General features: G+C 40.5%; 1 protein-coding gene across 2 annotated transcripts; it reads right to left on the bottom strand.

The window, feature by feature from the left end:
* Positions 1 to 943: 943 nt before the first annotated feature.
* On the bottom strand, positions 944 to 23,638 carry nup153 (nucleoporin 153). 2 transcript variants are annotated; one of them, XM_085149126.1, is made up of 22 exons: positions 23,495 to 23,638; positions 18,411 to 18,633; positions 18,048 to 18,323; positions 15,932 to 16,071; positions 14,064 to 14,192; positions 12,293 to 12,409; positions 12,088 to 12,135; positions 11,870 to 11,923; positions 10,772 to 10,909; positions 10,602 to 10,654; positions 10,190 to 10,322; positions 9,920 to 10,081; positions 9,649 to 9,738; positions 9,487 to 9,571; positions 6,806 to 6,907; positions 6,074 to 6,718; positions 5,762 to 5,941; positions 4,677 to 5,621; positions 3,838 to 4,296; positions 3,521 to 3,739; positions 3,240 to 3,426; positions 944 to 2,611 (listed from the first exon to the last, which is right to left on the bottom strand). In XM_085149126.1, exons 1-22 carry the CDS (start codon positions 23,621 to 23,623, stop codon positions 2,524 to 2,526), a joined length of 4,602 nt encoding a protein of 1,533 aa, XP_085005252.1. In that variant the 5' UTR covers positions 23,624 to 23,638; the 3' UTR covers positions 944 to 2,523. The 2 variants fall into 2 exon arrangements, with proteins under 2 accessions (XP_085005252.1, XP_085005253.1); XM_085149127.1 differs by having other exon boundaries at positions 18,411 to 18,630.
* Between the last annotated feature and the right edge of the window lie 1,434 nt (positions 23,639 to 25,072).

Genomic DNA, 25,072 nt, shown 5'->3' with positions numbered 1-25,072 from the left:
CTCATCATCATAGAATCAGATTCCTATCCTTGTATTCTGTCTCTGAGGCCAACTGCAGCTTATTTTTGAATGCTTAACCACAAACTGACTCTGCAGGTAGTAATTAAAAAAAATTACCACTGGGAAACAGGGCATCAATTTACAAGTGGTGAAGAAAAGGTGTTTGCCCCCTTCGTGATTGTCACGCTTCCTTAATCAAATTGTAATATTAGACAAAGATAACCTGAGTGAAAAAAGCAGTTTTTAAATGATTATTTCATTTATGAAGGTAAAAAAAACAGTTATCCCAGCTTACATGGTCCTGTACAAACTGAATGAATTAAGTGTGAAAACTTTGATTTGCTGATTCAAGAAACCACTTAAAACTATCATTACACAGTGCTTTGTATCCTACCACACTATCTGATGTCGATATAGAATTAGTGCATGAAAGGCAGTGAAATGTACCCACTTTTTTTATCCCCACCAAAATGTTTCATTTCTTCTTCTGTGCTTTTGATTAGTGTCAGAGCGTCATGAGCGGGGGAAAAAAAAGTTTTCCCCTTTACTGATTTTTTTTTGAAAACATACATCAACACTTCACACATTTAGATACTGGTTTATTATGTGCATTTATTTTTCCTTTTTCAAACATATTTTCATGTGCAGCATTTACACAAACATTTTAAGTGTTTGAGAATCTTGGCCCGTTGTGTTTTAAAGATAGTGCCTCAGCAGTGAGAAAGAAATCTGTATTCACAATCTTAAAAGGAAACTGTGTCAACATATTTCAGCACCAGTGAAGCTGAAGAGCAGCTTTATTACTTTTATCCCATGAGGGGTCCCTAATATAATGTCCCAAGAGTCTAGGTGTTGTTTCTCAGTATACGCTGTTGTATGGGAAGCGTGAAGCAAAATGCAGTTTTTAAATTATATAAAATAATGGGACAAAAGCAGAGATGGATTATTTTTCTAATTTTATTGATGGTAATTACCCATGGTTTAAATTTTATCACTCATCCAGTAATAATCATGGCTTTAAAATTAAACTGACTTCCTCATCACCCAAAGTCACCCTTGTCCATTTAAACACGCAATAGAAAAATATATACTTAATACTTTGTACAATACTGGTTTTGGTCCAAACAAAAGTGGATCAGAAAAGCCAATATACCTTTAGTCACCAAAGGCTCTCCAATTTGCATTTAAGCTCCTTTTAAATGGATTCGGGTAACTTTGAATATGGGAACTGACATAATAAATTCTAAAGACAAAAATGCTGAATGCGGAGTTTGTAACACAAAAAATTCAACTTCACAGATTAAAAAAAAAAATCACTATTTACAGGTTTTTATAACAATATTCAAAGGCCAATTAAGAGAGAGAGAGAGAGAGAGAGAGCGAGAGAGCGAGAAGATGGGAGAGGCAGAGAGAGATAAAGGGAGAGTAAAAGGAAATCAGGAGGAGGGAGGGAACCAGAGAGAGACAAGGGGCCACAAGAAGCAGAGTTGAGGAGCGAACCAGAGAGAAATTAAACATGTAACAAGAGTTTTGAAATTACGCATTTACAAAGTCCTAAAGGAGGTGAACAAGGGCGTAAGCCTCCTGCCTGGTCCATCCTCCGCAGTGCATGGATGCGTTTTCCCCTCTCCCACACCCCGCCCCTCCTTCCGTCCTCCCCTGGTTTTTGTTTTAAACATTCATTTGCTTGTTCACCTGTGGCAGTGCTAGCTAGCAACCCAGGTGAAAAAAAAAGAAGAATTAAACAAAACTCTGTCGTTCAGCTGTCATACACACACCGCCACACAACCTCATCATGTACAAAGAAACCAAACACACCTCAAGTCTGTACATAAGAGGGGAGAAAACAAGCACTCTGCATTCGTCACAAACATTAAACGGTCATCCCTGTACATACAGCACGCTGCGCTGACGCCGCAGATGCATCTCCACCGGCACCCTGCCGCCTGTGACGGAGCAGCAGTTTGCAGGATTACCGCTGGAGATTAGCCGCACAGCTCTCACTACCTCTCTGCACATCACAGCTCATAGCCTGATCACCCATACTAATTAATAAGTCTACACTCTGCAGTTTTTGTCTTTGTAATTTTATTACAAAAAGGCATGCCTATAGTCTAGCAGACATCTGCCCGTGTTGAAAATATAGATATGACAGTCTTGCTTGTTTTTTATTTTAATATCGAGTGTGGGGGATGTTTGCTTGATTGTTGTTCTCTAAGTCAACGTCATTGTTCGGTCAACAGTTTTTGTGTAAGTGTCAAATCCTGTGGGGTGGTGTCACACAGTAAAACCTCCCATCTGCATGTGAAAACCTGTGAATAATCAGCTGAGCCAAAACCCGACATAAACCTCGCCCACCCAACCAACCCCGAGCACAGAATGATGCGCCCAGTCTCTGCCCTTTTCCGAATGGTAGCAATTTCAGTGTTGTCCAGTTGAAACCTTCCAGAACTTTATTCAGGCTTTAGTGGGGATTCAGTCGAGTCATAGTAACGTCTGAGTTCTTGTCAAGACCGCGACAATCTACTTTCTGCGCCGCACCGCTGTCTTGATCTTGCGCCCTGCGATTGCTGGCTGTCCACCTGAAGTAGCAGTGAATGATTTTGTAGACCTGTGGGAACAGACACAGGTCCCGTTAGAGCATCACCACATACATACACAAAATCATAAATACTTTGTGGCTGAATCTACTGAACTGCACATCAAATATCTGCACTGCAGACAGCTGACTCCATTTCTGAATACATATTATATAATGTCCCCCTGGGGGAGCACTTAAAAAAACATTTAGGCAAAAAATTCTCACTGCCAGTGCTACCTCTTAGCCTGCTAGGAGAATTCATACCTATGGTATGAATTTCAAAATACTGTTTCACCTTGTCCCCAGGTGCTCTCATTCACAAGATAAGTTGAGGTCATTGATGGTCTTACTCTTCCAAGATGTTTTGACGATGTGCCTATAGTATCAATTTAAAGGCCCTACGCCGCCTCGTTCTCAAATGATAGCGAATGACAGCTGCAACTAGTGACAGCATCTCACATACATCGATGGTGGTATCATTTTTCTATCTGATTTTTATTATTATTAACATACACTTATAGATAGCAGCCCAAATACCACTCTTTAAATATTTAATTTAGGATATTTAAGGCACGCTAACTTGGATTTAAGCTGTTTTGATGTGCATACACTGGGAAAACTTTACATATTAGCTGTAAACTGAGAAAAAGCAACATACCCAATATTGAAAGTCGGAGTTTGCCCAAAGTTGAATCCACCTCCAGGTGCACCTGATTGGGGAGCGATAGAGGGGTTGGCAGGGGGAGCAGGGGAGGCTGAAGATCCTGCTCCGAAAGTAAACACACCTGAGGTGTTGTTGGTTGTAGCTCCAAATGCACTGGTTCCTCCAAACTGAAAGCCTCCACCTGATTTAAAAAAATAAAAAAAAATAAAAAAAAGGTGTTACATTTTAATGTCACAACTAAAATCATGAGGCTCAAAAGGCAGCCAGCCACTCACCTGGTGTGGGATTAGCACCTTGCCCAAATACAGGGGTGGGGTTACTCTGCTGTCCAAAGGCCGGGGGAGGATTGGGTTTGGCCCCAAAAGCTGGGGTCTGGGAAGGTGTGGCTGGGAAAGGAGATCCGAAAGATGATCCAAATGAAGGAGTTTGGTTGTTCCCGAACCCAGAAGAGGGAGCCGAGCTGAAGACAAATGGGGTTGGACCTGCAGATGGAGCTGTGATTGAAAAAGAATAGAAAACATAAATACATATGTCGATCATAAACAAATTGATCACTTATAATACCTGATGTAGATACTTCATAGTTACAGACCTGATGAGGAGGCAGCAGAGGGCGCTGCTGCACCAAAATTGAAGGTGGGAGCAGCAGTGGCAGCAGGGGCAGCAGGAGCAGCAGCAGCAGCAGCAGCAGCAGCAGCAGCATTGGTTGGAGAACCGAAGATGAAAGGCTGAGCTGGAGCAGGAGCAGAAGTGGAGTTGAGAGGAGCAGCTGACCGGGCAGGTGGCTGGCTGTCCTGACTCTGGCCAAAGATGAAGTTTTTAGCTGGGGGAGCGTCACTGGAGGCCGCAGCAGGCTGACCAAACATGAAAGTGTTTGGAGCTGCAGAGGGAGCTGGGGCCGCTGTGGAGGTGCTGCTGCTGCTGCCGCTGCTGGCAGCACCAAACAGACTGGGAGTTGGGGTGGAGGACGATGAAGTGGTGGAGTTGGTGACGTTGGTTGGTTTACTTGCCAGGAAAGAAAAAGCTGGTTTTGGAGCAGCAGAAGCAGGTTCTGTGCAGGACGAGATCATGACAGAGATCAATAAAACAGCAATTAAACCCACAGTATCCTTTTAAGTCACCAACACACACGTCAAAGACAAACAGATGTATCCAGGTTATCACACATCCTGAGGTCTTAGTAATACAATGAGGGAGTAGAATGTTTTTTAAGCACAAAAGACCTACACAATCACAGGGTGAAAACGTGGATATTTTGGCATCTTCTTGTAAGAAAAAGATTAAAATTTTATAAAATGAATCTACTGAACTGCAGCAAGATACTGAATCCCAGAATTGCTTAAGCATTTTTATGATAGTAAAATAAACTGCATGAATGGTCTAGAAACCACAATCTACCCAAAATGCTGTAAGTGACAGAAATTTAAGTACCTGCAGCACTTTTTCCAAAAGCAAAGGTAGGCTTTGGGGCTTCTGAAGATGATGTTTCATTCTTGTCTGTTGACTTTCCAAAAGTGAAAGCAGGTGGAGGTTGCTCTGTTGGAGCATTGGGCTTGCTGAAGGAAAAGCCACCAGTGAAGGCCTGTGTAGTATCTGCATCCTTACTTGCAGCAGCAAAGAGGAAAGTAGACGGAGCAGAGGAGGTAACCGCTTCCTTCTTTTCCTCTGGCTTACCAAAGGTAAATGTAGGAGCAGCGGGTTCTTTAGCCGCCTGTGAGGACCCAAAAGTAGGGACTACTTGTGGTGCACTGGTGGCCAAACTCGGCTCCCCCAATCTCCCAAATACAGACCCGGCTGTGGCTGCTGAGATGCTGCCTGAGCCAGTGTCTGTATATGCTGTGTCACTCGAAGATGTTTTACTGTTACTATTTTCTTGAGAGGAGGGAGGCGTGAAAGTAATGGAGGATGAGGAGGTTGTCGAGGTGACTGATGTTTTCTCTTCAGGTTTTGAAAGTCCAATTGCGAAGCCTCCCTTAGAAGAGTTGCCTTCTGTGCTAGAAGATCCCGTTCCAAACGCTATCCCACCGCTAGCTCCAAACTTAAACCCAGAACCTGCAGCAGGCTGGTCTGACTTTTTATCATCACTAGAGGCAGCCCCAAATTTAAAGCTCTCAGACGAGCTGCCAAATTTGAACCCTGATGCAGCAGTAGTGTCTTTAGAAGTGGTTTCTGATGAGGAGCTTCCAAACGGCACTCCAAATTTGAATCCACCTGATGAAGAAGAAGAGGTCGACTCAGTGAGCGAGCCTCCAAATTTGAAACCTCCTGCTCCAGATGCCGAAGTACTGTCTGATGTGCCAAACTTAAAACCTCCAGTACTAGAGGCAGAAGATCCTGAGGTTCCACTGGCTGAGGAACCAAAAGTAGAACCAAAGGCTGAAACGAGAGGACACAATTAAAGAGGGTAAAGTGATGTAATGAAACAACAACACAAGAGAAAACCTTTTAGTACCCTACACACTTAACTAGTATTTACATGCTATTGAAAAATACTGCAAGTAGAGTGCATTTATTACCCTTGGGTTCCACTTTAGCTCCAGGTTTGGCTGCCTGACAGGCGACACACTGTACATCAGATGCTTTATTCTGCACAAGACAGACATCACATTCCCAGGCTCCCTCCGGCTTCTTGAACTTTTCTGCCAATCCCAACACAGGGGCACTGCTGGTTGATGAAGAGGCTCCTACTGATGCTCCTGCACAGTCAATGATGAGAATAAAAATAAATAAATAAATTTTTACATATAAGTTGAAGAACTGCAAAGGAGAGCTGGTGCAACTTAAAGCCAAGATTCAGCAACAGAAAAGCAACATTTTTAATTCATTACCTGGTTTAGCACTCGTGCAGGCCACACACTTTGTGTCCTCTGCTTTGTTTTGCACCATACAGGTATCACATTCCCATGCACCCTCAGGTTTTTTAAATTTGTCTCCAAACCCGGTGAACTCTGTAGAAACTGCGGCTGCAGGAGTAGGTACAGTCTTAACCGGCGAGAAGGCCGAAGAGAGAGTCAGTGAGGGTTTGAGTCCCGTTCCAGGTTTGGCCGTTTCGCAGGCCACGCACTTTACTGCATCAGGTTTGTTTATAACAAGACAGGTATCACAGTCCCAGGTGCCGGCAGGTTTGGAAAACATTGTGCCAAAACCTGTTGTGGTTGTAGTGGTAGAGGTGGTGTTAGTGCTGCTGCTCTCCAGCCCAACAGAGGTGGAGGGTGACTGTTTACTGTCCATGGATTTGGATGAAGACTTGGGCTGTGGGGCTGCGCAGCAAACACACTTCGTGTCTGACTGCTTGTTCGGAACCAAACAGACATCACAGGTCCAGTCTGCTGAGGGTTTGAACAAACCACCAAACCCTGTTGAAGAAATGGAGGAGGTTGCAGAGGTGGAGGAGGGGGCAGTGGACTGTGTGGACGTCTGCTGGGGAGTAGCATCGCGAGCTGGGGATATCTGAGCGACTGGAGAGGCGAAACCTGAAGAAACCAGAACATTAATTAAAGCAATGAACTTCAAAGTCAAACACCTGAAAATTTTTGATAACACAAAATACAAAGACTAACCAGGGGCTTTGAGAAGATCGAGGACGCTGCCCTGCTTCAAGGTCTTGGCTGGTTTGAAAGGTCCTTCAAAGTCTTCTGTGCTTTTTTTTACAGCTGCTTTTACTGTAAACATGAAAACATGAGACCAAAAACTCATTTCAAGGTTTCTCAGTTGATACAAACTAACAGGAAGCCAGAATTCATGATTTAGGCTTCAAAGAGCTCACTCCACAATTACTTCTAACAGGGTGACGTCATGTGCAGAACAGCGCTCCTCTGCCAATAAACGTCAGACACCAGCATGTGAATGTTAGAAAAATGCTTAGGCATAGAGGAAAAGTACTGAATTGGACTTGTAGTATGAAGTGTTTTGCATACTCAATGTGAGTAGAAAGAAAGCATACAAGTAGAGCAGGGCGATATGGCCAAAAATATTTATCACGATATATATTTGAAAATTTGCGATAACGATATAACTGACGATATAATTGATGCGAGACAAAATACAAAATACAACTCCACAACTTTACAAGCGCAAAAAACCCATCCATTTATTTTCACTTAAACAAGCAGCTGTTTTTTATGTGCATTAAAGCTATACAAAAATTTAACAGTGCAAATGTAAATTCCTTGCTGAAAGTTTAACCAAAGGCATTTCCAGTAGAAATGGGCTGACATATCCTGAGCATAACCATGTATAATATGCACTGAAGTTAAAAAGAGGTGCTTTGCAACATTAAACTGCAGTGTGCCAAATAACAAAATCAAATACATTTTTTTTCAGAGTGCACCATAAGGTGCACGGGATTATGAGACACATTAAGCAAAACAAAGCAGTCAGATAAATCAAATTTTATTCAACTCATTCTTCTTGCTTCCTCCACTTCTGTACCATTGATTCATTAATGCTGTATTCTATCACAGCTGCTCTATTCCCATGTTGTTGCAGTATATTAATGACTGACCTTCTATTGTGGATGGATTATCTCAGTTGTTCTCCTGACTGAAGTTTGGTCCGTTTACAGCATCCTGCCATGCAATTGCATTTGTCTCTAACCATCAGGAACCCTCACGTTAGCTTTTACTAAGTGGAAAAGTGTTAGCGTTCATCCTGCAGCTTCACTGTTTATGTTATGCTAACATAGCTGTGTCGCTAGCGATCACGTAGCACATCATTATATACCACCTAGCCCAACTTCAGTAACCCTACAAACGTCACTGCTGTTTAGTTTTCTGTCTTCATTTATGTTGGAAGTGACAGCAGAGCTGTAAGTTTTAATTTTTTCAGAACTCTCTCAGTCAGAACATGCTATATCATGCTTAGGTAACTAGCAAAACTAGCGAGCTAACTTCCGCTAACTTCCTGCTAACTTCTAACTCCGTTAAATGTAATAAATTCTGTTTTCATGGATGCCTGGATGTTAAACTTCATAGTTACACCTGGTAAAGCAGCAATGCTGATCGTTTTATTAAAGATGAAAGAACTGAGACAGTTTTTAACTCTCAGTGATGCTGCAGTGTTCGTTTGACTTTGGGACCTTAGATGGACGGAGTTTTGGACCCAGACGATCGTGGCTCAAGAGTTGGGAGTTCGCCCTGTAATCGGAAGGTTGCCGGTTCGAGCCGGTTCGAGCCCCGGCTCGGACAGCCTCGGTCGTTGTGTCCTTGGGCAAGACACTTCACCTACCGCCTACTGGTGTTGGCCAGAAGGGCCAATGGCGTGATATGGCAGCCTCGCTTCTGTCAGTCTGCCCTGGCACTTTGGGGGCCCTAGGGGGGGACTAGTAAAAGCGCTATACAAATACAGGCCATTTACCATTACTCCCAGATTTACGAGCACCTTAGTCTGACAAATACGGCAATAACGACAGCCCACTTGCATGTTCTACAAAAAAAAAAAAAAAAAAAAAAAAAGGGGGGGGGGGGGGGGTTGGTGGGTATCTGACAGGCAAACACCAAACCAGTTCCACATCACTGAAGTTGCACCATTTTTAACAAACTGGGTCATCCGTTTCACTCAACGATCCGCTTTCCCCTTCTCATTCGTTGCCGCCATGCTTTTTCAGCCATGTGCGTATGAAAAAAAGGGCACTGCGCATGCGCATTTTACCCATATTCTATTGCGATATTTTCTTTTCTTATTTTTTAAATTTTCTTGCCTAACATTGTACCGGTATTACCGTGAACGGTATAATATGGCCCAGCCCTACATACAAGTATGAGTCCATTTATCATAAATCATTTCAGTAGAAGGAACCGTGCAAAATGGGTGCTTCACTCTGACTGTACTGTGTCTTCTTTGTGGCTGCTCACCGTCTTTTCTAACTGTCGTGCAGATACACATCATACTGCACAACAGTCAAATTTCAGTACAACACACATTAGCAAGTGCTCACCAGCCAACACGCTTGCACCATGCTGCACTTTGCTCAATACAATAAAATAGTGCTGCCAGCATTAATCTTGTGAAAATGACGTTAACGCCATAACTGCATTAACGAGGCAAATATCCATTAACGAGCTAACCGCGCTGACACGTTGACGCCTTGCTGCCCTACGCACAGGGCAATCCGCGGCAACTTGTTAACAGATTTGCCACGTTAATGCAGTTATGGTGTTAACGCTGACAGCATTATTTTTAAATATGTTGTCACAATGTATGTGAAAGGGCCTCTGGCATTTTTGTGACACAAAACACTTACCTGCTGCTGCTATGGGCGTGGTCAGCTTTCCATTCACCATAGAAGGACCCAGCTTGGCTACAGGTGCACTAAAAGTAAATCCAGCCTAAAGAGAAACAATTATCAATTTAACCTTCTAAAGCAAGGTTGTGTAATTATTAAAAAAGTAGAAAAAATACTTACAGAGGGGGAAAAGGAAGGTGGGCTAGCAGCAGTGGTTTTGACAATAGGGGAGGAAAATGTGAAAAGTGGTGTTGAGGCTCTTGGTGGATCCTGTAAAAAGTGAAAAGAAAAGAAAAAAAACCCTAATTGGTGCTGACTGAAAAACATTATTTCAGTCACTTACTCACCAGTAAAGTCAAGTTGAACTAGTTCAAAGTTTGTTTTGATGTCAATTAACGATTGAGACTCGCAGTTTTATGACCGAAAAACGCTTGGATGCTTTAAGACGTACCTTATCTGGGACTGTTTCCTTAACAGGAGTAACAGCCGGAATCTTGGGAGAGGAGCTAGTGGAAGTGTTGAGCGGCGGCAAAGGAGAAGGGAAGCTGAAGGTGGGTAATGCAGATGTGCTGATGGGAAGTAAAATGGCCGGGAGCTCTGGCACCTCTGCAACCTGCAGTCAGAAAACAAGCAGAAGCAACACGTTATACCTTTGTTTCTCTTACTGGATGAAGACTGATAACTTACAAAAAGATCACGATTAGATAGATCAAGATCTCACCTCATCTTCCAGACGTTTGGAGGAGGGCCGAGCACTGGTCTTCCCTCTCTTCATCTTTCCTCCTCCAGAGCTCACGCTGCTGACTGCAGGTGTGCTGGACAGAGGATAAACTGGGCCACTAGAACTCTTTGTGCTAAAAAAACAAACAAACAAACAACAAAAACAAACAACAAATACAGGTATAAACAACCATTTGAATCACTTAACTTGTCGTGTTTTCTTACTTTGAATAAATTGACTAAAATAAATTAATTTGTGAGATAAATTCTAAACAAGATTTTTAAGCAGGACATAAATCTGAAAATGTAAGAATAGTAAATGGACTGAGGAAACTGTTACCTCAGTTTCTCAGAGACAGGAACATCGTTCTTAAGTTAGACTTGAACCTGATTAATCAAAGTCACTGTTTTACCTTTGAGAAGGACCTGGGGTCGCTTCAGGAAGCTGTGGTGATTGTCTTGTGTGCTATGGGAATAATGCAAAAACAAAGGGATTACAAACAGTATTTATATTTGATATATTCTGACTGGCTACAGTCAAATACAGAAAAATCATGGCGGGAGGCACCACCGTGCAACTAACCGTATCTCTTGCAGTCCTGTCTACAGCTCGAGTCACTCCTCCGGGGGTTAAAGTAGGCCTGAAGGACACAGAGCGGTTTCCTGACACAGAAGCAGCAGGAACCACAAGTTTTTGCACCGGTGGAAGGTTAGAGTCCATCTGGATTTAGGAGAAAAAAATAAATAAAAATAGAGTTAACTGAGAGGGCAATGTTTGATTCTTGGTCTTTTCTCTGTCCATATTCAGAAAGTTAATTCCTTTCTACTCAAAAATGAAACCAATCTGAAATGTGAACATAAAAATAAAATTTTACTTCAAAGATAACTTTATAGAAATCCTTCAGATGCTGTCATAAAGAAATTGCAATGTGGACCCACAGAGGACTGTCAAGATTATATTTTAATTTAAAAATATGGGGTTTGTATCAGGATTGCTTATGTAAAACTAAAAGAAAAACAAAAATAAAATACCACTGCCTCAAGAGGCATAACCAAGAAAATTCTAGTAACTGCTTGGTTATATTTTGAACCATGCCAAGGGTAAAACAGAAATTACACATGAAAGCTCTGGTTTGGGTAAGCAGGGTTTCTTGTTCAGACCTGTAAGGGTGAATACACCATTGTTCTGCACTGCAGCTGTCACAGCTGGCAACGCCTGACAGTTATTACTGAGGACAAGTTCATTCCAGAGCTGGCACAATTTAACAATGGACAGCACTTAATACAGCGCACATTAACACCATTTCATGAGCCAACTACTAGTAGCCTGCCAGAGTTTTGCTCACAGGTGTGTGAGGACACATAAGAGATACACACAGAGTGAGGAACAGCTGAGGAGACTCCCGTTAATAAGCGTAAAGGAGACCAAACCGGTAGGGGACAGAAATGACATGAAGACAAATTGCAACAAGTGCTGCTGCACTTGTACAATGATCTCCTGTTTGTATCACTAAGCACACTGCAGAGGACACTTGAGAAATGTAGATGTTGATCTGCAACCACAAGCTTTCACCCACATTCAACACCGTTATTAACGAACCAGAGGTATGAGGCTAAAATTGGACAGCTATGAGCTAACTAACATTTTGATGGCCACATATATTCTGAAACTGGTACTTACCCGTTTCCTTTTAGACGGGAGATGTAACGCATCTGGATTTACACCATCCACTGGCTGCAAGACAGAACTCAAGTGAGAACTTTTTGGGCTGGATGTGGTGTCAGTATAACAAAATAATATAAACCAGCTTCTCAATGTCTGGGGTGTTTATCTTCACATCATGTGCTGCAATGTACAAAGTGTCACAGATGTTTATGCTGAATATTAAAAGCTCTTACTGGTGACAGTAAGGGGGATGAGGCTGCTGCAGGGATTCGCTTGGCATCCTGTAAATGAAGACAAATAAATGTCCATCAGGTTTAAAGATTTTAAGCAGGAACACCTGCCAGAACATTTCGACAATGTTTATATTTGCATATTCACTTCCGTGTGGGACACCAAACTGAGATGAAGTATAATTTCATCTTGCATGTGTGTACTCACAGCAAGTGGGCTCGACATGCGCTCCAAAGACTGCAGGATGCGTCTGGCTGTGGCGCTGGTTACCCCGCAGGGCTGAGCACCAGCAGGCTTGGCCTTGATCTGTCTCCTCACCGGGGCCTGCATATCAGATAAACTACTTCAGTCTACAGTTTAATCAATACTCAAACTATAATGTCAGTATCACAAACAAACAACTTACCTCCAACATCTTAAACATGCTCTGTGCAACATTTATTGTTTATTAAACAGAATTATTGCCAATATGTGAGCATATTATACCTTTAACCTCTCTAGCATTTTACAGCCAACAGCGTGTGGACTGGTGTCTGTGCGCAGGACAAAAATTGAATGCTGTGCCTCCTTTTCATTCCCATCGCCAACAGTAAGCAACAACAGCTTTGAAATGGATTCCAGTAACCACTTATATATTTCCTTGTGTTGCCAAATACACTGTTTAAAGTGATATTTTCATCATCATTTGTATTATGGTGGGCAATCTTACATGGCAACACATGGATGCAAACAGAAACATGAATACCAGAATGACGAGTGGAGCTGAGACAGAACACACATTGTAGCTCGGAAAGAGAGAACGGTGAGTTGAGACAAATGAAGGATCTTACTGCTAACCCAGGAACTACCTCTGTATCAAGAACTGTGTTTAGTTACATAAAGTCTGACAGAGACCAAACTGTACTTTGCATATTATGCTGCACAGTGGTCCCCAAAACGGGCCACCACAAACCTATTCGACCACCTATGAAAGAACCATATGAACGAATATGGAGCAAGTTTATGAATGGGAAACAAAAGAACCATCACATGGTCAAAATAAATCCTAGAGTGAACCTTTAAGGTACAATGTTTATATTTGATGTTTTGTATAATAATATTTTATGCTGGGTCTTTAATCATTTAGTTTTAAGAAGTATTTTAGACTTTATACAGTTGCATTTTTACATTCTTAAACAGTTGCTCATGAGTTTTAAATAAAAGAGACAAATAATCGTATATGAATGAGTACTGTTCAGTCCTGAGTACAAAATTTCTCATGTAAAACAGAAACATATCAGGATATGAGATTTTAATCATACCACAGTCCTAATAGCTTCCACCAAACAGACTCCAACACAAACTCAACAAACACAAACCTGCTGTGGTTTTGAGTGTCATTTTGCCAAAGGCAACATTAGCAAACAATCAAGCCAAGGTTGGCTAGCTACGTGCTACATCTGGTACCAATCACTGTGGTCACAAAAGCAGATAATCCTAACATCAGCCAGACAAAAAAAGAAGAAGAAGAAGAAAAAAAGGACTTTATTAGATAAAACTGTCTACCTGGATAAGCCGGACTACATTACACTACCAGAACAACAGTCTACATTAGCAGGGCATTCATGTGTTTTTCTGGATCAAACCCAACCCTCAGAAACTACTGCAAACTACTACAATGTTAGACAATCCAAACACTCCTGATATATATACTCAGATATACACACTTCTTATTACAAGATTAAAAATATACTTCAGTGCAACCCATGTTTTCACTGTTTTATTCAAAACAAGCTACATTAAAAATAAATGCAAGCACACCTGTAAATGTAACAGAATAAATGCATGAATATTATGTTTTATAAGGGTGTACAACCAAATAAAAAATAAATAAATAAAATACAACGCATAAGACCTACTGCAATAGACTGCTACTCAGTGCCATTGTAACAATAAAAGCTTCTGTTTTAACACCATACATGACCATCATCTTGCTCACCTGATACGGTGTTCCAGGACGACTGCGCAAGCTCCTGACTGCAGCTGCACCACCATAGGTGGTCTTCCCGGGGTAGAAGGGTGAATCTCCAAGCTGGCTAGAGTTCAGCACCGTGCTGTTTAAAGTGGACTGGAACGGAGGAAGGTACATATAATTCTGAGTCATTTTTTTCATACATTCCTAAATTAGTTATTATCCTAATTTATGAGAGGGTTATTTGTTATGATTTACTTTACTTTAACTCATGAAATAAGAAAAACATTTCATTTCAAAATAAATCAAATGCAAAGTTAAACTGCAAATATGTGTTATAGTGCCTTCAATATACAATGAAAGTCAAAGGTATACTATGACTTTTACTGGTCAAAGCATAGCTTTCACATATTCTTGGAAGTTAATTTATTATAATCTCATGTGGTTTTACAGGAAATTACTAACTGTTACATTAGAGCTTCCTAAAACATGTCCGACAAGCTCAGACTTGTATTAGGCGTTACTCTTACTTTTTTGTTTAAATATTCAACTGTTGTTTTGTCTTGTTAAAATCAGAGCTAGACTGAACAGTAATGCTACTTGCTATGAATTGGTTGGCCTCAACTTTGGTGCCAGTGGCAATAAAAAGTAAATGTAAAGCAGCCTAACATTACTAAAGTAATCTTGTAAACAAGATATTGTCTCTTAGAGGGATAGTAACAGTGATTTTACATATTATCTAGGGCTTCCACGATTAGTCAATTAGTCACGATTACGTCAACTATCAAAATCGTCGACGACTAATTTAATAGTCGACGTGTCGTTTGAAGCTTTGTAAGATCCCAAAAGACGGAGGAATAAGTAGTAGAATTTAAGAGTGTAATAACAGACTGAAACAGAAGATGGCAGCACTGCATGTACAAGGATGCGAGCTGCCGTTAAACCCCGAAGAAGAAGAAGCTGTGTCCCAGAATTCATAGCGCGGCCCTGCTCAGTTTCCAACAATGGCGGCAGCTAGTTAGTTTTAATATTACTCTTATTATTCTTTCTGGGTCACAAAATAAACGTTTAACATATTTTCAGGCGAGAATGTAGCTGTGTAAACCTCAAATATCTGCTCAGTTTATCAAAACACTGCATATTTTCAAAAGCGCTCCGACGTTTTCGGAGACGTCTGTTACCCACCAGCTCGATAGGTAGCCGGGTTCAAGGCTCACTAGAGCTGGTGAGAACACCGGACTCCCGGCAAATCGTTTTCAAACCCACCACCATCTTTCGCTACTCAGGTTAAACATATATAAGTCACTTAGATAACATAAAAATGTTGTTTGGCTTTTTTCAGTATTTTATTTGTTCCTGAGTAAATCGGTTTGGCTGAGATTAAAGTTATAGTTTTTACACAGATGTATAAATGTCAAGCAGACAACTGATCATCAGAAGTGTGAGATGGTAGAGAATATACTCCGGTGTCCCGTTATATTTTAGATAGCAAGGATCAGACGGTCGAGTTTATTAAACTTATTAAACTGCTCTTATGATAGCTATATGAGAGCAGATGCATGCTGGTGCAATAAGCTGTACGTTGTACGTCCAATGGATGCATGATCTGATTAATCGACTAATTGCAAAAATAATCGGTGACTAGTCGACTATCAACAAAAATATCACTGTAAATTTATAATTTAGAGCTCGAAGGATCAACATTTGACTGCACTTCGAAGCAAAGATCAGCACATTTACATGAAGCTGCTGTGATAAGCAAGCTTCACCCAATCATGTGCCTCACTCATCTCATGGCACCCTGGTAAAACACGTATGAAACTCTTCTTTAAGAGCTTTTTACAAACATTACATGCTGAGAGATTCAGGATCTTGTTGGACAGACAAACACTCACATTGGATGATGTTCCAAAGACAGACAGGTTGAAAGCAGGCTTTTTCAGGCTGGACTGGGAAGGTTGAGGTCCAGAGTTTGTTCTGTCTGTCTCCGGGGACCAAAGCTGAGGAAGTGATGCCGTTTTAGAAGTGGGGACATCTGAAAAAGAAAGAGATACTGAAAATCTCTATAATTCAAGAGAGCACTAGTGTGTTAATCTAGCTTCTAGTCGTGGCTCTATAGGGCTGTGAAAATCTGTCCAAAAAGTGTGGGATATAAAATGTAATTTATTTATTTATTTTAATTACAGCACTTTGTTTTGGTTATGTGGCTGAGTTGTTTGTATATACTAGATCCCCTCTACCTGAACTGCCCATCCACATATGCAATACTTATTTGATTGCACTTTAATCTAAAAATGTATCCAAAAAGCAAAATCACCAGTTCTGCTTAGTCTGAGGCAAGAAAAACAATGTTTATAAGAAGATCATAAAAATCAACTCAAATTCTAACTTTTACGTCAAATCTGTTCAGACTCCCTTTCTTCATCCTGTAATTACCTTACTAGCTGTGCTAAACATGGTTTCATCCCACAAACAAACAGTATAGAGATTGAAAATGTGACGTCATTCAAGGGTAAAACCGCAAAGAATTCTGGGAACTCGTGGCAAGAGGTACTAGCGCACGCAGGCTTTCAATTGAAATCAGTTACACAGCGATAAAAAGACACACAAAAAACTGTCAAGAAGCGGTTGTATTATTAACTGCAATAGCCGGTCGCATGACAGCCATGAAGCCGACGGGTAAAGAGATCGTTTTTTTTTATCGATTACGTCGTTGAAGAGAAATTATTCGAGCCATGTTTCTGAAGTAAAAAGAGGCGACGGATGGCCTGGATTGCAGCCATTCAAAGACCAAATATAACGTCCCAGAACATCCAGCTCACAGGTTAGTCTGCTCCAAGCATTTCCACAAAGGTCAGTGTTTTGTAGTAGTTAATACGTCATTTTTCTTAACATAATTGGTGATATAGGTTACAAGCAAGTCTGGCGCTGAACAGAAATTGTGTGCTATGCTATCACTAATTGCCCAGTACGATTACAGCGTACAATATTATTGTCACTGCTATATTTCTGTAATGCGAACCAGAAATTATTTCCACTACTAATTAATTACCGTTGAGCTCAAAGGTCCTATTAGTAAACGGTTAATGAATGTGTATTTATGAAGACGATTTGTGAGACTCGTAAACTTATGATACGTACGATGGTCTTTCGTTCTACACGGTGCATTTCAAGGTCCTGTACCCATCCGTCGGTAAACTGTACCTGGGCTTGATGCAGTGACCTGAAGTTACTGAACTTCATGAGTGTATGCACTCACTCCAAGAACCGTATCATTATAAATATGAGCGTGGTGAAAGTTGGGCAGCACGCTAACGTATTTTGTCCACTCTGTGTGCTCGTAAGGGTCTAACCCTTTCACTCCTTTGATTTTTTCCTCGTATCTTTTCTTTGCCTTTTCATCAAGTCTGTCTTTGTACGGTCCGGCATTGTTCTCCTTCGTTTTGTACATAACTTTTTTGGGGGGCAAAGAAAAAGCAAGAAGGTATTGGAACCGGAGAATGAACGTTTTGCGGTGCTGCAAATGCTTGCATTTGATGCGGTACTTGGATTGTTTTGCCACGAGTTACCGGCATGCAATGCGCGAAAGTCACGTGGTCTGTCAATCTCTATTCAAAGGGTAGAGTCCTGGAATAAAGAGATGCTATATGTATAGCCGTAAATCAGCTTTGCATATGCAAATGTATGAAAGTCCAACACACTGCGGTCAAGGCTATATATGGGGTTGTAGTTGTGTGTTTACATTTAAAAAACAGTAGCCAAATAGTCTGAACACAGACCGGTTTAACGGCACAACAGATCCAAAGAACTCAACACTGAGGCTCAATTCACTCATCAACTGAGAATTTAATTTCTTCTAACTGCTCCACTATCTCAACCCACTTTGGAGGAAAAGCGAGTGTATGCAGAACATTACAGATTTCATGTTTGTAGCTGCCACTTTTTAAATATTTACATTATGTCAGATTACATTACAAAACACTTAAACACACAAATCTGCCATCTATTTACCCTTGTCAGATGCACGGGAGGAGAATCCACTTGTGGTGGAGATGTTATCATCTTCATGCTGTGACAGGTTATCCTTAATCTCTTTTACCAAGGAAAAGCCAGTGGAAAAGGGTCCAGGGGCTGAGGAGGTGGAGGGCTGTGAGAAGAGGTTGCTGGAAGCCCCCAAAGTTGGGGAGGAGGCATCCAGTGGGGTGAAGTGGAGATGGGAGCGACTAAGAGGAGGTCGCGAGAGCACATATTCCTGAAAGTTCAGGGATGCTCTGCTTGTTGAGGGCTCTGTGTAAGAAGGACAAATGTGACAGGTGAGCTCAGCAATACAAATAAAATATCACCACTAAACATATGATCTGAAAGACCCCTCACCTGTGTTACTAGTACTTGGCTCTGGGGAGTCACGTCCATCGAGGGGAGGTGGTCCCTCTTCGCTACCATTAGGAGGAGGAGGAGGCGGCTTGCAGTTTTGCTCTGTCCCATGTATATCCACTCCTCCTTCAGGAGCATCGCCATTCTTGAAATATTTCTGCAGCCAGGAAGGAACGATGCTCTTTACTGTGTCTGTCACTCGACTGATGAGGCCTGACTGCTGCTGATAAAACCAAGAGGGGAGAGGAAAGAGTCAATAAGGGTGTAAAATAAATAATATTTAAATTAAACATAAAAAACAAACCAAGTCAGTATTTGCAGCTGCTTCATTTGAAAATTCCTTTGACAACTGGCACTGGACACTATTCAATGTATGTAAAATAAAATTCCCTGCTAAAAGTGTTGCTAGTTGAGTCTTGTGGATTTTTCAGTTTTAACACCAAAACACAAAAAAATCCCATGCTCAGTCAAAAGACCTAATAAACTTGTGGTAAATCAACTCCACATAACCGAGAGTCATAAAAACCTTGGACACTTCAGATTAGCAAACTACAGCTATACATTGGATTTTTTATTTGAATCAAGTGCACAGCCCGTCATTTGCAATGAGACTCTATTCGTCTTCACTGGCGCAAAACAAAACAAGCACAGAAATTGGGTCAGGCACTGTGCATGCTTCTGTGAAACACTGAGCAAGTGACGTTCTGCACTGTACTCAGGTCAAACACTGGATGAATTCCTGTCGATGCAGAGGAGTCAATTCTCCTAAATACCATGCATAGAAAGTAAATGCATTTCAACACCCAGTTATACTGGGACACACATTTTATGATTTGTAACTTTTTTAAGCCATCTCTGAGAACAAAACAATCTGCAATTAATTTAGTTCCCCTCATTCTTGTCTCCCTACTGGGTAGCTCATCAGTCTATGCAATTTAGCTCTGGGCTTTGTATTCCAACTTCCCAATCTTGGACTGCAGTTGACAACAGCAGTCCTTAATTTGTCCTGCAGAAGAACTGTGATTCACTTTAACTAGAAACTACAGCAACTAGAGAGCTTGGTCATGGACATCTACACACAGCTCACTAAGGCTACAAAGCGAGCTCGACCGTTGGCAACTGCAGTCCACAATGATGAAACTCATCCACAGCAGGAGACACTCAGTGGAGAGCAGCTAATTAGTGCTTAGTGATTTTTTCCAAAATATAGGCTTATTCTGTGCAAAGGTTTTAAATAGAAATGTGATACAGCACGCAAACTGTCAGCCAAAGATGCAGGCAGACAATCTCAGCTGTGAGCAAAAAAAGCTAAGCAACGATGCAACAAGAACTACAGGACTTAAATTTTTTCCACCGTTTCTTTAATGTCAATACCTCTCAAAACCATGTCCAAAAAATGTAGCTGTGAACAATTTCTGATGCATAAACTGCAGATAAACAATGCTCCAAGTCTTTGTACAGCACACCTTTTGGATATGAGGGAAAACTCCCACTCATTGCAGCCACACATGACTAAGGGTACAACCTGGTGAGCCAGTCAATGAAATCTGCACCCTGGGGGATGCTGATGACTTTACTTCTTTAGTCTGTGATGATAATGCATGTGCATTATCATAGCTTTTATCAGAAGTTTAATTATTTATGAACATACTACAGGTGACAATTTGTGTAATTATTAAACCACAATAAACATCGGTCATAATTTGACATCTTTGAGTTAAAAAGTCATAGAAAACAATTAAACACAGATAAATTAAACTTTTTTTGCATGTTAATCTATAAGTTCTTACATTTTAGATTTTTTTTTAATAAAAAAATTTGAACTTTATACAAGTTTTCACATGGCACGTTACAAGTTAATAATTTACGCCCATGTGCAACTGCTATTGCAGTGTGCATATACTCCCTGCCGCTGCCACAAAATACAACCTAAACACGAGGAACACTGCCCTCATTGATAGCACTCTTCTTGTTTTAGTGTAAAGTAATGACATAACTATAGTTCTGACTACCTTTGGCATACTGGCAAGCTAATCTTCATACTAAGAAGGTAAAAAGGGTGTTTTCACATATGGATTCGATCATGAGAATTTTTTTTTACACATTATTCAATTCAAATGAAAAATATCCACCCAAAGGTTTGTGTGAGGTCAGACTGAGCTGATGTGAGGACAATCCAGTGCACTATTGAGCAGTCTTGCCTGCGTCCTAACTCATTTATGCTCTGCTAGCTTCATCAGCTAAACCAAACAGAATATTTCCAGCAGTGTTAATATGTCTGATATGAACTGTTTCATACTGACTGCAAAATGTGAGAAAAGGAAACTTCAGAAAGCATCCCGACCAGAGACACCAAATGTGAAAACAGTTCCAGAGAGAGGACTGACCGATCTCTCAGCCTGTAGCTAAGTTTAACAAGAACCTGCCAAATTTGAAGCTATGTGCCAAACAGACTTTCAGCACACAGACCATTTTACTTTTGGTTTGTTCTTAATAACAAAACAAAACAAAACAAAAACCTCAACCTAGCAGCCTCATTTTCAGTGTGTAACCTGAAACAGCAGGTGAAAAGATTAGTCTTCTTCAGATTTAAGCTCTTTGAACAGGTGATGTGATAAGTGACTAAGTGGATTCTAAATTGGTGGTCTTTTGATGCAAGAAGACATTTATTGATAACATTTATTTAATGTAAAGTCTGGTGTTATTGCTGTACTTGGGTGTCTTAATATTAAGACATCAATGCTGTTTGTGATAAGAGAAGGCAGAAAAGGAAGCTCTGAGGAAAAGCACCAGCTTGCAAGTGCATCTCTTGGAGACACCATGTACCCCGCAGTGACTTTCAACACTTGATAAGCTATATATGCTCCTTCCTTCCTCCTTATCTATGCCACACACCTGTGGGGCACCCTGTACTTTACCCTGTGTGCAAATACACTAGTGTATTCACATGTGTATAAAATGTGAAAAATGAGCATAACCACCACCATAGTGTTGCTTTTTAAAAAAATAAAAAATCATAACTGTAGACACAGTAGCATAGCTAAGACCCAAGAGTGTTGCACGAACTGCACGTCAACCTCGAAAAGCCTGAAGTGAACAATATCTAATTAAATTTGTGCTCTTATTTTTTTTTAAAAAAAGAAGAAAAGTGAAGCCAGCCCAATTGTTTTGAAGAATTGCAATCCTAGAAGTGAATCAAGACAGAAACAGCACAAACACTGCATGTCTTACCAAGCTCCTTCTGCTTTCTCAACAAAGTGTTGTATAAACAAAACTGATGATGAAAAATTAAACCTATCTTTTAAACTGTAAATAAGATTTGGGTAATTGTTGTTTGAGGGTGAGTGAGCCTTTACTTAAATGTGAAAGTTCAAACACTTCTGCATCATATGCTATTGAATCGATGCACAATTTAAAAAGACTTAACCTTGACTCACATGTTACAGAGGTGAAAAACTATTCAACTTCTTTTTGTGTTTCATGCTACAGTTTCATGTACTTGTCTTCATTGTTACCATGAATGCCATTTCTATTTTAACACTATGTGCGAAGTCAAAAGGGTACATTGCCATGGGATCAATGCTGAATTATGCAAAATCTGGGTTGCTGATTATGTGAGATATGCTGTTAAGAGCTGTAACATGACACTGGCACGACAACAGCAGAGCTTGGAAAATTACATGAATCTTCTTTTTCTGCTGTCGGTTAACTGATGCTTTTAGGTAGAAGTGTGAATGTTTTTCTGTGTATATGCATTAGCCCTACAACAGTCTGGCGAACTGCCCAGGGAGCACCGTACCTGTCGTTCTATGACAGTTGGGATGGGCTCCAGCCCTCTGCCCTTGTGACCCTGAATTAGATTCTGGTCAATTAGCAGCTTAATAAATCACTGCCACAACTTGTAAAGAGTCAAACATAGTCGTAAGAATGCAATCAATTATAATGCTTGATAGAAACATGTTGATTATACTTGAACTTGATTTGTGATATTACCTGATCCAGAGCATCAAACATGGGAGGAAAACAAAAACCATGAAACCCAGAAGAGTCGAATTAAAAAATGTGTAGTATTTTGTTTGTATAATCAATATATCTTGATGGTAAGCATAAATAATATCTATCCAAAATCCTGTCTTACTTGAAATTCATAAATGTGACAACTTTGTGCTGGTGCTGATGATTGTACAACTACGACTATTAACGACGACTGTCAAGGAAAGTCGATTGTATATTTCTCAAAAAAAAAGAAAGAAAGGAAGATTTCCAGTTAATTTGCACTCCAGATAGACAATACACTTGTAGTTATTAACTGGAGTTTTTTTAACTGATAAAAAAACAAAAGTACACAAGATTGTCTTAGCCACCATTAAGATCACAGGGTGGGTTTAAAGCCAACAATACCGCTGTCCAGGCGGCAAATATACCCAGTAAGGTAACCATGTGGGTTTCCAAGCAGCCAATGCTCTCTGCGCAGTTCAGCTGGCTTTGATTTGGCTAACGGTGCCTAGCACTTAAAAGGTTTCCACCCAGCCCACCAACACAAGCTTAAAATGGAAAACAGTTATGTGTACCCCGAGACAGTTGTTACTTAGAACCAAACCATCTTGCCACGTCTACCTGCAACAGTATGACGCCTCAAAACTTAAGAACCGAGGACAACAATGCGCCGTTCGCCGATGCTAGCGTCCACTAGCACTAGCTCCATCGGCTAACGGCTAGAATCCTACTTCCTCGCTTTCTACGAACTTTGTTAACAGTTAAAAACTCACGACTTCAGCAAATGTTGCCCATCTCAACTTGTCGCATGTGAATGAGCACTTAATCAACACTCGTAACCTAATGTAAACGACACACCGTGTTGCGATTGGACTGTCAAGCCCGCCTGCTTTTGCTAACCTATGAGCTAGTTAGCTAGCCGTTAGCATTTCCTGTGCATGCTAGCAGCGCGTGGAGGCCACGAGCGCTAACTGCAGGCCACAAAATGTCTCCAACTAAACAATAACAAGACCTCAAGAATACAAGCATTACAGTCACTGTACGGTCCTCGAAACGGGCTTTAAACTTAAATTGTTCGTTCTGTTTACCTGTTTACTCTTGGCGTAAGGTTTAGAGGCAATATGATATCTCCTGCTTCTAATTTTCCCTCCACCCGTGGCCGCCATGGCTCTTTCGTCTGAGTATCTTTCGGTGTTTCGGCGCCGGATAGCTGTCATCCAACACAGTAGCCACTCTCAAAGGAACTATGGGAAATGTAGTTGCACAACCTAACAAAGTAGGTAAACTCGACAGGTCAAGCCTATGGCATCATGGGGATAATTATTATTATAAGGGTAAAAAGAGTAATTATAAGGACATTTGTACATTTACATTGACCAAAAAATAAATAAATAAAAAAATCACAAGTATACGGTTAAACAACATATATTTGTAAGGGGAAAAAATGAGTTTTTTCCTTTTGTCTAGGCATTTTCAGGATTTTTTTTAAATGATGTGGTAGGGGCGAGGGATATGGAAGCTTGTTTCTGCCACTGAAAAAAGAAAAATATTTTCTGTTGTCTGTCATTCCAAATATTGACTTAAGAATTCCAAATAATTTCATGTCTCTGAGATTTTGAGACATTTTGAGATAAGGACTTTAGATTTTGACTCAGATCTGCCTGGCAAATGGTGGAAGTAAAAATTCATAGTAGTGGGAAGCTCACCTTATGAATGTTTGATCATAAATAAATACAGTAAACAAAGAGTTTAATTCAACACAAAGGTTTCAAGAATATTTTGGTTTGAAGAAGTGTTTAACAAAATGGTAAATTATTATGTTTAGACCTTTTACTTAAATAAAAGTAATAATCCCAACTAAATAATAGTGCAAAATTGTAAAAATATAGGCTTATATGCATTAAAAGTAATAACTGTATTGTGGTCCAGAATCATATACCAAGCTATGCAGAAATGTATCAACAACACACATCTTCACTACATCCATGAATCTTCTCTGTGAGCTTCCTCTTTTCCTCCTTCCTGGCAGCTCCATAGTCACCATCCTTGGTCCCATATATCCAGTATCCCTCCTCTACATGCCCAAACCATCTCAGCCTTGCCTCTCCCTGTGGTTTTATTTGGCAAATATTTTATGACAGACACCCTTCCTGATGAAACATCAACAGTTAACTTAAGTAATTAAAAAATACATTAAAGAACAATTAAATAGTAATTCAGATAAACGATAGCTGCTACATCATCATATTTCATCTCACAAACAATTTGGCCCATTTTGATTCTTCATAACAACGATATGTTAGATTTCACTGTGGTAGCTGGCAGAACTAAATGAAAAGGTGACTCATAACCATTTCCCCTTCAGACTCCTGTGGAGGCTGAATTAAGCATTCCTGTGTAACTTGTATAATGTGGTGTATAAATTACATCTTTCTACACATTAAGAGTAAATCAGATATACAACCAATGCTTTGCTTTTTACACGCATTGATAGTTATATTAGGTACACCTGTTCAGCTGCTTCAAATATTTAATCAGCCAAACACATGGCAGAAACTCAGTACACTGAGGCATGTAAATATGAAGACAATGTCAAGAAAAAAACGGGCATCAGTACGGGGAAGAAAGGTGATCTAAGTGACCTTGAACATGACATGGTTATTGAT

This window comes from Neolamprologus multifasciatus, chromosome 22 (genome assembly GCF_963576455.1).
Source record: "Neolamprologus multifasciatus chromosome 22, fNeoMul1.2, whole genome shotgun sequence".
Classification (NCBI taxonomy): Eukaryota; Metazoa; Chordata; class Actinopteri; order Cichliformes; family Cichlidae; genus Neolamprologus; species Neolamprologus multifasciatus.
Note: the sequence above shows the minus strand (reverse complement) of the source record. Positions and strands in the feature narration are given on the sequence as shown.